This window comes from Pipistrellus kuhlii, unplaced genomic scaffold (assembly GCF_014108245.1).
Source record: "Pipistrellus kuhlii isolate mPipKuh1 unplaced genomic scaffold, mPipKuh1.p scaffold_m20_p_1, whole genome shotgun sequence".
In the NCBI taxonomy this organism is placed as follows: domain Eukaryota; kingdom Metazoa; phylum Chordata; class Mammalia; order Chiroptera; family Vespertilionidae; genus Pipistrellus; species Pipistrellus kuhlii.
The window spans coordinates 42,771,846-42,786,981 of NW_023425404.1; the positions used below are offsets into that span (position 1 = coordinate 42,771,846).

General features: G+C 36.6%; 1 protein-coding gene across 4 annotated transcripts in view; it reads left to right on the top strand.

Moving 5' to 3' along the window:
• WDR72 (WD repeat domain 72) overlaps positions 1 to 15,136 on the top strand; it is a 172,015-nt gene that overhangs the window by 89,507 nt on the left and 67,372 nt on the right. For all 4 annotated transcript variants that reach the window (XM_045582387.1, XM_036441441.2, XM_036441448.2 and 1 more), the window contains 4 exons: positions 88 to 905; positions 3,630 to 3,721; positions 8,207 to 8,286; positions 14,070 to 14,265. In XM_045582387.1, the coding sequence (XP_045438343.1) occupies positions 88 to 905; positions 3,630 to 3,721; positions 8,207 to 8,286; positions 14,070 to 14,265 (1,186 nt within the window). The remainder of the gene's footprint in view (positions 1 to 87; positions 906 to 3,629; positions 3,722 to 8,206; positions 8,287 to 14,069; positions 14,266 to 15,136) is intronic.

The following is a 15,136-nucleotide window of genomic DNA, read 5'->3' on the forward strand; positions in this document are numbered from 1 at the left end:
TTTTAACTCCATGTGACCTTTAGTAAAATCATTTAAAAATAAGGGCTTTAACACATAAAGTTTTGTGTTTCTTTCGTTCTCCTTCAGGTTGCTGATGCCAAGTCTTTCTCGGGTCCTTTTAATGTCTTGCCTGTGAAGACCAAATGGAGTAGCATTGGCTTTCATATCCTTCTATTTGACTTGGAAAGCCTTGTTGAACTTCTGCTGTCAACATCGGTCTGTGACAGTGACCCTTCCAATTCATTCTATCCCAGTGAGATCCTGAGAAGAGCCAGAAGTACAGTTGAGAAGAAAACACTGACGCTGAAGAGAAATAAAACCTCCTGTGCTTCTCTCTCAGCAGAGGCACAAGCCAGGCCTGTGAGTGAAGCCCCGAGCCAAGGAGATAGTTCCACCCTGGTCTTAGAAGAATATGAGGGAATAAAAAGGCAGAAGAAACTGAAGAGCTCCAAAAAGACACACCCTACGCCATCCAGAAAATTTGATGCCAACCTCACAATAGATGTAGCCAAATTGCTCCTATCTTGCCTTTTGCCATGGGGCGTGGATAAGGAATTAGATAACCTTTGCATTAAGCATCTCAATATTTTGAAGCTTCAGGGTCCCGTTTCTTTAGGACTTGCTTCAAATGAAGATCACTTCTCACTGATGCTGCCAGGTTGGGATGTATGCAATGCCGAAACGAAGAAAGACTACTCGAAAGTCAATTTGTTTTCCAGAAAAGTGTTGGACTTGTCAAACAAATACACATCCACTCTTCCAAATCAAGCTGGGACACCAGGAGGACTGGAAAATAATTGCGATGCTTCGCATGAGTCAAACACTATCACTTATTTATTGAGAAGACTGTTTTTAGTTAACAAATTAGTTAACATGCCTGTAGACGTGGCATATGGAACTGACAGGTAAGACATGCCAAGAGATTTTGACTATTCTTATTTGGGATATTTTAAAAATTACCATTATTTGTTGTATTCATTTCCCTAGCCTTTCTCCTTCTTTACTTCATTTACATAAAGAATGAATATGCAACAACTCCTTTAGCTCCAAAGACATTTAAAAACCAAACCTTTCTTTTAATTTTTGGGATTAGAGGATAATTTGAGCAATAAATTTGTTTTAAAATATATCGTTCAACAAATAATCCTTGTTCTCATAATATGTGCCAGGAAAATCAGAGTTCTGGATGCCGAATGATTCAATAAATAGATGACACATACATATATACATACATATATACATACAACCTTGAAATACATTGCACTTGCTATGAATTAAATATGAACAAAGAACATTTAAGTAATTGCCTATAATGATATGTTTTATATATCATAGGGAAAGGAAAAGTTTGAAAATCTCATTCCTCAAATCCCACCATTTAATGTATACTTTGGCATTTTAAAAATAGGAGAGACCACCAGTAATTAATTTGTAGAAAGTACAGTTTAGTAATAATAACTGCTGTGTGTATTTTTAGTGCTTAGTATCAGTATCTGCTGGTCACCATGGAAGCCCTTTACATACATGATTTTATTTAGTATGCACAGCAAAGCTGGGCTATAGGCCTTATTATTTTGCTCATTATATGGGTGACAACATTAAGGCTTATGGAGAGAAGACACCAACCCCATGACTAATTCAGCTTTTTGGAGTCTGATTCAAGGTTGAGTACCAGTTTCTTTCCAAAGCCTGATTAATCACTAACCTTAACTCTTAGTATTTACCCTCTCCCACTGCTAAAACGCAATGCAGTTTTTCAGAGTCTGATATTAGAAGATTTAATGCAATTCACCAGCCTCTAGGGGAAATATGCAAAATTTTCTCCTTTGGCTTTGAGCTCATTTAAATGATAAAAATAATGCACATAAAATACATAGAAAACATTGAAGTAAGATAAAGAAAATCTAAGAAAAACCATTTGTAATACAGGTATTTTAGGTAGTCTTGTAAAGAGAATAATTAGTGTGAGATAGAAACATCTAGAAGCCTTTACAGGAGAGATGCTATTCAACAGATACCTGTGCCAGACATTGTGTAATGAACAGAGTTCCTGCCCTCAGCTGACTTGCAGTCTAGTAGCAAAGCAGTCCCTATAGATTATGCAGGATTCAGCATTATACTTCCTTCCATTATAATGCTTTTGTACTACTGGGTTTTCCATTTTCTGTTCATAGCCCTAACAATGAGAAAACAGAGTGATAAATTTTGGTTCTTTACTATCCTCTATTTTCTCCTATTTATTTATTTTTTAAATTCAGATAGGCTTCATCTACTTTTCTTTCTATCACTAAGAAAATTACATCGTACCTAATATCTGGTTAAAAATAAAATGCAGGCAGCCAGGAGCCCGAAAACCCAGGAATGCATCCTGATTTTATTGTTCACTAGCCACAAGCCTTTGTACTAGTCACTTAACCCTCTGGGCCTTGCTTTCCTTGTTTTTAAAATGAGGTGGGTGGGATAGGTGATCGTTAAGATTTCTTCAAATTATTAAAAACTTGGGCTGCTATAAAAGTGTATGTATTTCCCTAATTGTGATCCCACAGAGCAGGTGAGGGACTTAGTTATTGTTTGTCAGAGGTGTTTGTTCCTGATTATGAAGTACAGAGTATAGACTATGTCTCAGGCCCCCTAGGTGAGATGACAGACTTTCACCATGCCTTCCCTTAACATCGGAAGTTCAGTCTTGGCCGATTGGCTAAGTTGGAACATCATCCCATACACTGAAAGGCTGTGAGTTGGATCCCCGGTCAGCACATGTACAGGAGACAACTGACCCATGTCTCTTTCTCTCTCTCTCTCTCTCTCTCTCTCTCTCTCTCTCTCTCTCTCTCTCTAATCAATTTAAAAAACCATATTCTTAGGTGAGGATTAAAAAAAATTGTTAGCACACATTAACAAATTCTTTATAGATTCTTAACGAAAACATTATCCAATGGAGGTGTCAGGATTAGAGACTGCTACCTTCAATCAGTCGCTTCAGGTTTGATATTCTGTCAGAGACTGCATGTCCTTTTGCAGGAAATCAAACTAATGTGCATTAAATGTCTCACCGGATCCTTCCAACAAGTTTGACCATTTTACTAACATTTCTCTGTGGTTGTGAAGGTTGGGATGTCCTTGTCTGCTTAACAGTCAGGTGCATGATGCCGCTGAATTTTAAGAAAACAGATAACTGCCTCTGAGCACATCCTTGGCAGTCTCTGAAAGCTGCTGCTGAGTCACTGCGTTAGAGTGTAGCCTATCTTCCTCTCGTCCCCATGGCACCATGGGAGAAGTTTTTGGCAGATGTCAACATATTAGGATGAAAAATAAATGTTTGTTTTGCATTAGCCACAAGTTGCATGACCTAAAAGCAAGATCCCTTCCATAAAAGTAGATCACAAGACAATACTAATAAACTAAGATTCAGAATTCAATTGGAATTAAGGTGTTAGGTAGGAGAAATGTGAGGGAATAAGATTCATCAAAGAGATTAATGTGGAAGACATTGCTAAAGTAATCTGTGTTCACCTTCCAAATTTGTTAAATTGGTCATACACTCATATATTTCATTTATTTAATTGAGTTTTTAAAATATGTTTCATACATTTTCAATAATGTATTTTAAATCTTTTTTTTTTCAATAGCTCTTTCAGAATGGATTCTGTGCATAACAAAGTGAAAAGTCCTGGAAATGATATTTTGCATATTTTAAGCTTCTACGGTTACTTAAGAAATGGTAAAGTTACAGATATAGTCTGTTTTGTTTTGTTTTTATTTCTATGACATAAAATAACTAGTTTCTATAACTGAATAACACTCTACAATTTAGAATAAGCAAGTGTCTTATATTATAACATTTCACATGGTTATATTTTTGTATTATGCCAATATTGAAATATATGTGAAAAAAATTTTAAAGTACACATTTTTTAAAATTAGCCTTATGCATGTCTTCTTTTTTAAATATATTTTTATTTATTTCAGAAAGGAAGGGAGAGGGAAAGAGAGATAAAAACATCAATGAAGAGAGAGCATTATTGATCAGCTGCCTCCTGCATGCCCCACACCAGGGATGGAGCCTGCAACCAGGGCGTGTGCCCTTGACTGGAATCAAACCTGGGACCCTTCAGTCCACAGGCCGATGCTCTATCCACTAAGCCAGAGGCCGGTAAATTGCAGCTCTCAAGCCACATGCGCCTCTTTGGCTCCTTGACTGTGGCTCTTCCACAAAATACCACGTGTGGCACACACATAAAGTGCAGTTGAAACTTGTGGCCCATGCGCAGAAGTCGATTTTCGGCTCTCAAAACAAATTTCAGTTGTACTGTTGATATTTGGCTCTGTTGACTAATGAGTTTGCCGACCACTGCACTAAGCAAACAAGGTAGGGCACAGCAGTGATTATTACACTAGAGGATGTTAGAGCTATTTCAGAAGTCATATAATGGTCCTTGAAGTCTGTGACAATCTTGCTTTTTATAATAGATTCATCCCAAAACTTGCTTCTTCAAATATTTAACCTCTCACTAAGTTGCAATTCTATCCTTCCAGTTGTTAAGGCTGAAAACTTTGAGGCCATTTTGATGTTTCCCTTTCTCTCATATTCCAGATCTAACCTTTTAGTAATCACCTTGGTTCTACCTTCAGAATATACCCCATATTTTGACTGCTTCTCTCCACTACAGAACCACCCTTCATCATCCTTAATCACCTCTTGCCTTGATGACTACAGAGGCCTCCTATTTTTTATTCCTACATTCTATTCCCAACCAGGCAACCAGAGTGACCTATTAGAAACAAAGTCAGAACCTCATGCTTCTGCTTAACTCTGTGGCTTCTGCATCACTCTGAATAAAAGCCACAGCATTTAGGATAACTCACAAGGCTTTTCTGCCTACCCTACATCATTGTTCGCGCTCCCAGCTGACCCCATCTCTTTCTACTCATTTCCTGCTTCCCATACTCCAGCTCCACTGGTCTTTTTACTCATACCCAAACATGACAGGGAGGTCTAAGGCCCTTTGTATTGGCTGTTTCCTCTGTCTGGAATTCTTTCCCCAGCTTTCAGAGTCAGCCTGCTGCCCCTCACCTCCATCACACATCCTTCAATGCTTGCTCACATGACATTTCATCCCTTCTCCCAGCAACCCTAACCCTTTTCCTGTTTTACAGTTTTCCACAATCCTTTTCACTAAGTGACATACTACATATGATTTTTAAATTTATTATCTATGTCCTGCTAGTTAAGTTCCATAGGTGGAGGCCACCAGGGCTGGCCATGGTGTGTAGGAAGCTTGGCTTCCTCCATTGCTAGAGAAACCCAAGCCTTCTGCTCACTCTGTGGCCAAAGCCATCTTGGTTGGGTTAATTTGCATACTCACTCCTGATTGGCTGGTGGGTTTGGCTTGTGGGTATAGCAGAGGTAAGGTCAATTTGCAAGTTTCTCTTTTATTAGTGTAAATCAGTGGTCAGCAAACTCATTAGTCAACAGAGCCAAATATCAACAGTACAACAATTGAAATTTCTTTTGAGAGCCAAATAGCCAAACTTTTTAAACTTAAACTTCTTCTGATGCCACTTTTACAAAATAGACTCACACAGGCCATGGTATTTTGTGAAAGAGTCACACTCAAGGGGCAAAAGAGCTGCATGTGGCTTGTGAGCCACAGTTTGCTGACCACAGGTGTAGATCATTGCTACATTGGAATGGCCTGAACAGCAGCACATGCAGCCCCTCGTAGGACTATTGAAAAGAATAGTTGGGATATTTTAGAGTTGGAGTTTAGTAATAGCTTTGAGTTACTGAGTATTTTCAAAGAATTATGTTAATAATTTTGCATATATTAGCTCAACTTATATATAAAGGGCATTATGTAGTAGGAGGAACTATCTCTGTTTTACCCTTAGAAAAACTGGAGGTCAGGGAACTTAGATGACTTACTTATAGTCATAAGCAGAAGGGCCAGATTCTAGTCCAACTCTGTCTGATTCCAAATCCCTTGCTCTTTCCAGTATGTCAGGCCACTTCTGACATCTAAGATTGCTAGTAATGTTCTCCCTATATGGCCCATTCTGAGTCACCTGTCTTTTCCTTAGTGGTTCTTGTTAGAGTATTTATCCTCACTTTCATTTTTTTTAGTAGACTAGGAAATGGATTGGAATTTGAGGCATAAGTGGTTTCTGCAGAGACCAAGAGACTTGCTAACCAGAGCCAGGGAGCCTCAGATTTTCCTATGGCTGCTGAAACCAAAGCAGCCCGAGCAACTAGTGTTATTACTGATGCATTCCTGATGTTTAAAGTTGGCCTTGATACATTTAAAACCCAGTTAGGTAATAAGGAAATGTTATGTGTTTTAATAATTGAAAGATGAGAGGTAAAGGGAAAGGAGGGATTTACTTCATGCTATTAATTCTAAAGTAAAAATACACTGTGGCACTCATTCTAAAGGGTTGACAGGACCAGTGCCCACTTCTTTCAGCAAGAACGGTGACTAGTAATATTGGTAAACCTGGGATGCTTTCTTTTTATCTCTCCCCCTTAAGTTGCAATTAATTCTTTAACTCCCTGACATTCCCAAGAAAAGTTGGCTCTCATTTCCACCCCATATTAAAATTTAATATCACATTAAAGTGCACTGTGAAGTACCCCTTGATGCCAGTAAGCAGTTACAGTTGAGACCAATACTTCGCTTTGATGGTAGAGTCACAAGGTCAACAAAAGGAGAGAGATTTTAAAAAAAATGTCCTTTTACCTGCTGTGCTCATGAAGAAATGGAAAATATGACTTCGAAATCATACTGCTCTATCATGTTTTATGCCCTGATCTTGGTCATTTCAATTCACATTATATGTTTTATCAGGAAAAACAATGAGTTTTAAGTTTCTTATGTATTGTTTACGTTTCTTTCATGTTCTCAACTTATATTTAATACCTTATAATACATTTCCCTTGACCACTAATATAATGCACACATACATATATCTATTGATATTTAAAATGGTGATTTAATAAAATGCACATTAGACTAATACTAATTTTAAAAGTAGCAGGATTTCAGACCTATATAATACATTAATTTAAATAGACAATCATAGTCATTTTTCTCTCCAGTGCAAGCCTGTATTGTTTTTATCTAATTCAGGGATCTGGTACCTAAATAATATATTGTACCCATCAGAAAGTCTTAATTCATCGATTTTTCTCTTAGATGAAAATATGTACATTTTCAATTAATGAAAAGGTTCTTATTAAGTGCTTTTTGTGTAGGAAACTGCTGGACACTCTATAGATCAGCGTTTTTCAACAGCCTGGTGTGCTGTAGGTGCAGACAAGACAAGAATTTTATAATTTTTCACTATTTTGTTTACTTAATATTTCATAATAAAGTAATTATAAAATACTTTCTTTGTGTTTATTTGATTCCTATTCAAGAGAATTACTTTATATATAGTCAATATAGGCACAGAGTTAAATTTTTTAACATTTTCTAATGGTGGTGTGCCTCGTGATTTTTTTCATGAAACAAGTGTGCCTTTGCCCAAAAAAGGTTGAAAAACACTGCTATAGATCAATTTAAATAAACCAAGCCCTAGCTCACTCTTAAAATTTCACACTAAACATTAAGGCAAATGGATAGAAGGGAGATTCAAGAGGGAAGACTTAAAAGAAACAATACACAAAAAAATGAGGCAAATTAAAACTGAAGTGCTGTACCTATTGATCAGAGTAGCAGAACTGGGTGAGGACAAATCAAGGGAAGTCTTTTATACGATTTCTGCATGATAGATGCAATGTTCAATTTCTGGAACTATTCACATTAAGAAGGAATTATAAAATTTGGTGATCTGTTTGAGTGGGAATATTAGTCATTACATTTTGTTGGCAAAAAAAGGTACAAAGATGGGTTTAAAGTGTAAAGATGAATTTGATTTAACATAGGTAGATATGTATTAGTCTAATTATTATAAATGCATACATTAATGAATGGTTTTTGACTCTTGCTGTACGTGAAAATCCTCTGAGGTACTTTTACAGAGTATTCATGCCTGACCCACTGTCATCCTGACTTATTAAATCAGAATCTCTGAAAGACTGACCCCGGGCTTTGGTTTATGAAAAAAGTCTCCCCAAGTGATTCTACTGCGCAGCTGGAGTTGAGGACCATTAGGTGCATCCATTTTGAATACTCTCAGGATATAAATGTGTTCTGTATGTTCCTAGGTAAGAATGAACCCCATCTACCTGAAGCTGATGTTTCTCTCTTGAAGCTAATTTCCTGTTGGAGAGACCAGTCTGTGCAGGTATGACACAGCGCATGTTCTTGATTATGGAAGAGCTTATTGCTGCTGTGGTTCATTCATCCTCCTTTTTGTTTGAACGTATGAGTGAGTAGGTGTGCTTGTCCTCACACAATGTCCTCCCAGGGCATTGCACTTAAAGGGGTTAATGCAGAGACTGATAGTGAGGGGGAAAGTGGAAAATAATATATACGAAGGTGCACCAAGTTAGGGGGTCTGAATAGAGGGAGCTAAGAAAGAGATGTTAATGGGATCCATAACTTACTACTCATTGAAATTTTAATTTGTGGCACAATTGTCTATTATTTTATTTCAAAATGTCTCTAGGCTTAGGAATTTGGTAAGTGTAATTAGAAATGCTTTTCTTTCCTGAGAATTCTTCGTTTATGTGCTAATTTAGATGCCCAATTGAAGCCTTTTCTTTTTTCAGTCCTAAAAGTAAGTGGATAGCTTTATACATACAAAAAAAATCTGTACATTGATTAGATGGGTACTTATTGGAACTTTGCTCTTCTTCATGAGCTTAATGCATATCAAATTTGCAAGACAAGAATAGCAGTAACAATGATTAAAAATGGCTATTTTGGGTACAGGAAAACCAAAGAAAATTAACTCAGGATGAACTGTGGGGGTTGACACTATAAAACCAAGTAAACACAACTGGAATGGTTATTGAAACTGGCCATGGCTGGTTACCATGGCCAACTAGTTTCTATAAGATTTGCCCTTAGCCTAACCTCTTTGCTCATCCTTTTCCCTCCTATCTTTGCCATACTGAGCGTCTTTATATTTCAGAACATACAAAGCTCATTTCCACCTTAGGCTATTACTATTCTCTTGAGCTAGAATTTTCCTTTTTCCAGATATTATTTGCTCAAAAGTCAATTTCTTAGAGAGGTCTACTCTGATCACTCCATCTAATAGTGTCACCTCCCCCCCACCAATCTCATGCCTCCAGCCACCATCCCATTACCCAGTTTTCTTTTCTTTTTTGTGTGCTGTTTTTAATGGAGAGTATACCTTTATTTTTAAGTATATTTTTTATTATTTCAGATAGGAAGGGAGGAGAGGGAGAGAGAAACATCAATGATGAGAGATAATCATTGATCAGCTGTCTCCTTACACATTGCACACTGGGGATGGAGCCTGCAACATGGGCATGTGCACTGACCAGGAATAGATCCTTGACCTCAGAGTTCATAGGTCAATGCTCTATCACTGAGCCATGATGGCTAGGCTATACCTTTATTTATTTGCTTGCTTATCTTCTGTTATATTCAGCTTGCTGAGAGCAGGGGCTTGGTCTCACTCACCTCTCTTTGACCAGTGCCAAAAAAAGGCAGTAGTGACAGTAGCCAGTCAATAAATAGTAAATGAATGAATGAATGAATAGCTATGCAAAAGCCTCTGTGATAATCAAATGGGCATCAGTACATGTTGACTTTACCAGCATATTATCAATAAAGGAATCTATCTATTAAAAGTGCGATTTTTTTTCCCCCTACTAGCCAACAAATTCCACAATTGGGAAAAATCCTTAAGAAAATGAGTTTAACAGAACATTTATCATGAATTGCTCTAACTAAATATTTTTTTGTAGTTGTTAATTTGACTTTCAGATAAGTTTTAATGAGGTTTGGACATGCTTGGACTAGTGGATCTTTAAGGTTCTATGATACTATGACCCTGTGCAAAATGCTGGGAGCAGGTACAAATATTATCAGAGCATTTATAACTCACACTATAGGAAGTCCAAGCTTCACAGTTTGCCTTTCATCTCTGCCACTAGACCAATGAATGACTCTGGAAGATAGGGTTAACTTTAACTATTTTCCTCATGTGTAAAGTGGGAATGAGAATTTTTGCAAGTATCCATTTAAATGCTTCATCAAACAAGTCCTCAAATTACTAATAAAGCTGTTAATTTAAGCAGTTTGTCAAATCAAGTTAACTTGAATCTACTTTCTAATATATTTTAGAATCACTAGGTGGGAAGGGAATGCTTTTGTAAAATAGAGCAATATCCTACTTCAGAAGTTGGATTAGGGGGTATCTTAAGGGAACAAGTAAGAAGGAATATATTTTTCAGATGAATAAGTTTGTCTGGAAATTGTCTCTTGTGCTTCTCACACAAGAAACATACCCATATTTTATCTCTACTATCTATCCATTTTATCTTATTGGAATAAGGGCTGAAATAGCAACAGCAAGGTTTTGTGGTTGCTAATTTGCATATTTCAGAAGCTGCCCTTACAGACTTGGGATTTTCTAATGGAACTCCAGTGAGTGAAATATGACATCAGCACCTCTAAGGCAGAGGTGCTGTGGCTTTTTTAAGGAGATGCTGCAAAGACCAGTGTGAGCCAGGATTGGAAAAATGCTTTTATATCAGAAAATTTGAACACTGGAACGATAAGCAGGCCTTGGTGGCTCTTAATGAGTCTTTATAACATTCTGTGCTATTTTGCTTTGCTGTTTCAAGGTCTTAGTTAAAAACAAAACAAAACAAAACAAACAAACAAAAAAAAAACAAAACCTAAAAATTTCAGCTTGCCTATGGCACTGAAATACTTCTAGTAATGAGTACATGGTCCAGATTCGTGGCTTTCTCTTTCCAGCTTATGCATTAGTAAACATTATTTCATTATTTTAAATCACTGCACAGTCCCTCATAAGAGTTTAATACTTTGCATATCTATTTGCAGAGAAACTTGCATTCAGGAGTCAGCTTGATATCCATAGTGCTTTCAATTCTAGCTCTTTATTAAAATCACAAATACTGCATACATTTTACATTTTGGGGCATAAATTTTATCCCTACTATCTATAAAATTTATCTACTATATTTATATAGTAGAAAAGCTGAAATATTGATGGTTAAAAAGAAGCAATAAATTCTACTTTCCACAGTGTATGTTTTTAAAGTGTTCAGGAGTATTTTAATTCCATTAGTATGTATTTAGTGCCCACTGTATACCAGATACAGTGGTAATGTTATTTTAACCTGCTTATAAGTTGTATAGTTTCTCTGAATTGGAACCATGCTTTATTGATTTCACACAGAGCATCAAGTGTGTATTTTGAGTTTGTCTCCAGCTAGGTGTATGCCATTCAGTATTCACTTTTAAGTTTTGTAGCTCTGAGTATTCTATTCATTATGATGAATATTTTTCATTTTGTTATTTTTACTTCCTCTTGTTTTCAATGATACTGTTATTAATTATTCTCTTAATATGTATTTGTAGTAACAAATATGTCAAAATCCCCAAAATTCAACAGTTAAAAAATATGGTCATGATATATAAATCCAATAATTAGAAATGTTAGATGAAATTACATACACCCTTATAGGTTTTTAAGAAAGAATATTGATCCTGGTTGTTATAGACTGTTGTATCCAGTGGGAGAGAGGACTTTCTGAGTCACAGTTGTGGGTGTTCCTAGAGATGACAATGATCACAGTGAGAGGCAGCCATACTTCCATGGGGCATATGGCCAGACGGCTCATTCGGAGAGGTAGGCCACAATCTGGAGGGACCATGGGTCTGAGGATGTCGTCCAATAGCCTTCTGAATTACAGTTATGGACAGAAGAAGGTTCCACACAGGACTCTGTGATTGGAAGCTCTCATTCCAGCCGCTCTCGGTATCACGGACTTTGTTTTGTAAGTGAGGAAATGAAGTCCCAGAGTAGCACCCACACTTGTCAAAGGTTGCATCTATAGTTACTGTCATAGTTGGATCAGAAGCCCAGGCTTTCTGATTTCATATTTAGAGCTCTCTGTACCACATCATCCACATCTTGTAATCAGTACTGTCAAATAAAATGTGGGACAAAATTCAAGTAAAATTCATTGATGTGCAATTATTCATGAATAAATAATATAGTTTGGTCCTCTATATGACACACATAAATATGCATGGACCACCTCTATTGTGGTATAGAGTGTATGCTAGCAAACATTATTTCTAATAGTTAATATATTATCACATAACATGTAGATATTAATATCATGATTCACTAGTATCTTGATTTGCAGAACAGTTAGATTCATGGTATACAATAACTGACACAGTGTTGAGAATCTCATCATGTGATATGCATGAGTGAGCATTTATGTACCTGTACTGTGACAGGCAGTACTACAGTGTTGGTAGACATGGTATATAGTACAGTGGTTGGCAAACCATGGCTCGTAAGCCACATGTGGATCTTTGACCCCTTGAGAGTGGCTCTTCCACAAAATGCCACGGCCTGGGTGAGGCTATTTTGAATAAGTGGAATTAGAAAAAGTTCAAGTTTAAAAAATTTGGCTCTCAAAAGAAATTTCAATTGTTATACTGTTGATATTTGGCTCTGTTGACTAATGAATTTGCCAATCACTGGTATAGTAAAATCACTTCACTCATTATCTGTCTTTTCCCAAGCCAACCAAGCATTTGAGTTTGAGCATTTGAATGAAAAAAAAAAAAAACACAAAACAAAACAAACAAACAAAAAACAAAAACAGAGGAGCGATCAGTAATCAGGAAATCTCTGATACTTTTAGGAAGCTTCCTATATTGGAAGGTCAAGGGTCCAGGTCCTTCTGCCACAGTCACTTAGTAAGCATCTGCCATCAGCAACAGCTCTCTGAGTGTCCCTAGAGCCTAAAAGTCTCTATCGCAGTCATGCCACATAAAAGAGACTAAATAAATATTTAGATGTGTACATGTTCTATTTTTGGCATCAGCCTCTCTCCATCACCCTGGGGTTGCCCCAAAGCCCATGCCCCGGGCATTGTAAGAGCAGGCTGGGGATAATGCAGAGGGGGCAGTGGCAGTTGTGGAACCTGAGTCATTGGAGGGCAGGTTTTAGAGGAGAAAGGAGCAGGCAGTGGGTGATGGCTATATGAAAGGTTTAACTGTCAGCCAGAGAAGGATAATAGGAAGGTGTCCCAAGTTCACCTAGATCACAGTGCCCTTCGTTTTTCCCTCACTTATTCAGCACTTGACTTTCCTTGAACTTGACCTAACACCTAGACTGTATCTCATTTCTTTCCAGAAAAAAGCTAGAGTACACCAGCTTTTTACTCATGGATAGAGGGGAAGAACCTTAGCACAAGATATGCAAAAAGGACAGAGGAACAAAGCTCAGAAGACCTGTCTATCAAGTCTGTGTAGAACTTGGGATGTCATATACTATATTATTTATTTAAAAATGAACATAGTGGATTAGGTACCCTGTGACAAGTATTCCCCCACCCCCTCTAGCCAACCACAGGTCCTTGAGTGGGCATGTACAATAATGGGAAATTGCACCTTGCAGTATTGTGACCTATATAAAGCCACGTGCATATACACAGAGTTTAGTGAGATTTATTATTAAAGTCTTGTCTTTAACTTTCTGTATTTAACCTGGTTTAAATCATGTGTTTTTAGCTAAATAGTGCTTTAGAGCTAGATATTATTTGAGGAACTACACTTGTCTTTAAGAGCATTATGACATATTCAAATTAGTTTCCTTTATTTTCCAGTGAAAATATCTTAAAAGAAGGAATTCAAAACTCCTTTCAACTTTCCTGTATAGTATTTTGCATTTACAAAAGATCAGTGTCACCATTTGGGTGCCATTTCTCAGTATCTGCATTTTAATTATTTCAGATGCTAATCCTAGTGGAATGGAACATTGCAATTTATGTGAATCCTTCCTAATCGAAATTTCAGGCTTTGGGCTTTGTGCAAAACAAATTATTATTATTTGTAATAATACTAAATATAATTTGTATGGAAACACAAACTTAACAGGTAACTGAAGCAATACAAGCTGTTCTCTTGGCGGAAGTTCAACAGCACATGAAGACCTTGAGAAAGACACCAGTCAACAGTGAACCAGGGTCCATGAATGAGAATGGTAACTACCAGATGATGCAGATCCAGCCAAAGATGGAATGCACAGAGGAACTAGAGTTACAGTGTATTACAGACAGTTTGTCTCTGCAAAGTAAGTGCAAAATTTATTGGATGCTCTTTCATTGGGATTTTTTCTACTATTTAGAATTTATTGAGAATATGAGTTCACAATATATCATTTCTGCAAAAATCAAGCCAAGTGCCCTGTATCTGACCTATTCTGCTATCAATTTCCTCATATAATTGTCAGATTTTTAAAGAACTTCTATATTCTATTATAATCAGTAAATATTTTCCAAAACAAAAACTATATTATTTATAAAAAATGTTTTGAAAGTAAGTAATTAAAAATGAAAACAGGATTAACAGTAATAGCTTAAAGGGATATACAGTATAAAAGTTTGTTTTCATTTGCTACCATGACAGTACCCATGTGCCAGTTTTTGGGATTTTTTTTTTTCTTTTCTGGGAATAAGAGACATAATAGACACTAAAATTAAACTGGTTTATAGTTGGTCCACTTGATTTTATAACACATCTTATCATTATAACTTTATAATGATGATGTTTATGGCTTATGGCAAGCAAATAAATCTAAATTTCTGCTGTAAAACATTAACTCATTCACTGTGACTTTAAAAAAATAAGAAAAAACAGTTAAAAATAAGTGAAAATCTGATTTTCAAATTTATTAGTAAGTTTTTGATGAAAAAATGATTGATAATATGACCAAATGTATATTTAAATTAATTTTCAATTACTACGTTTGAGTTTTCAATTCATTTGGCCAGGCACCCATATGCCATTAATAGGTTTCTTCCAACTTTCCAAACACAGCTAATGTCATCATGAGTAAATGCTCCTGAGGTGGCATTTCTGTGCCTCATACCAAATCATGAGTGCCTAACTTATCCACTGGCCCAAAGACCTGTTTTCTAGGTGAAAAATTCATGGCAGAAAAT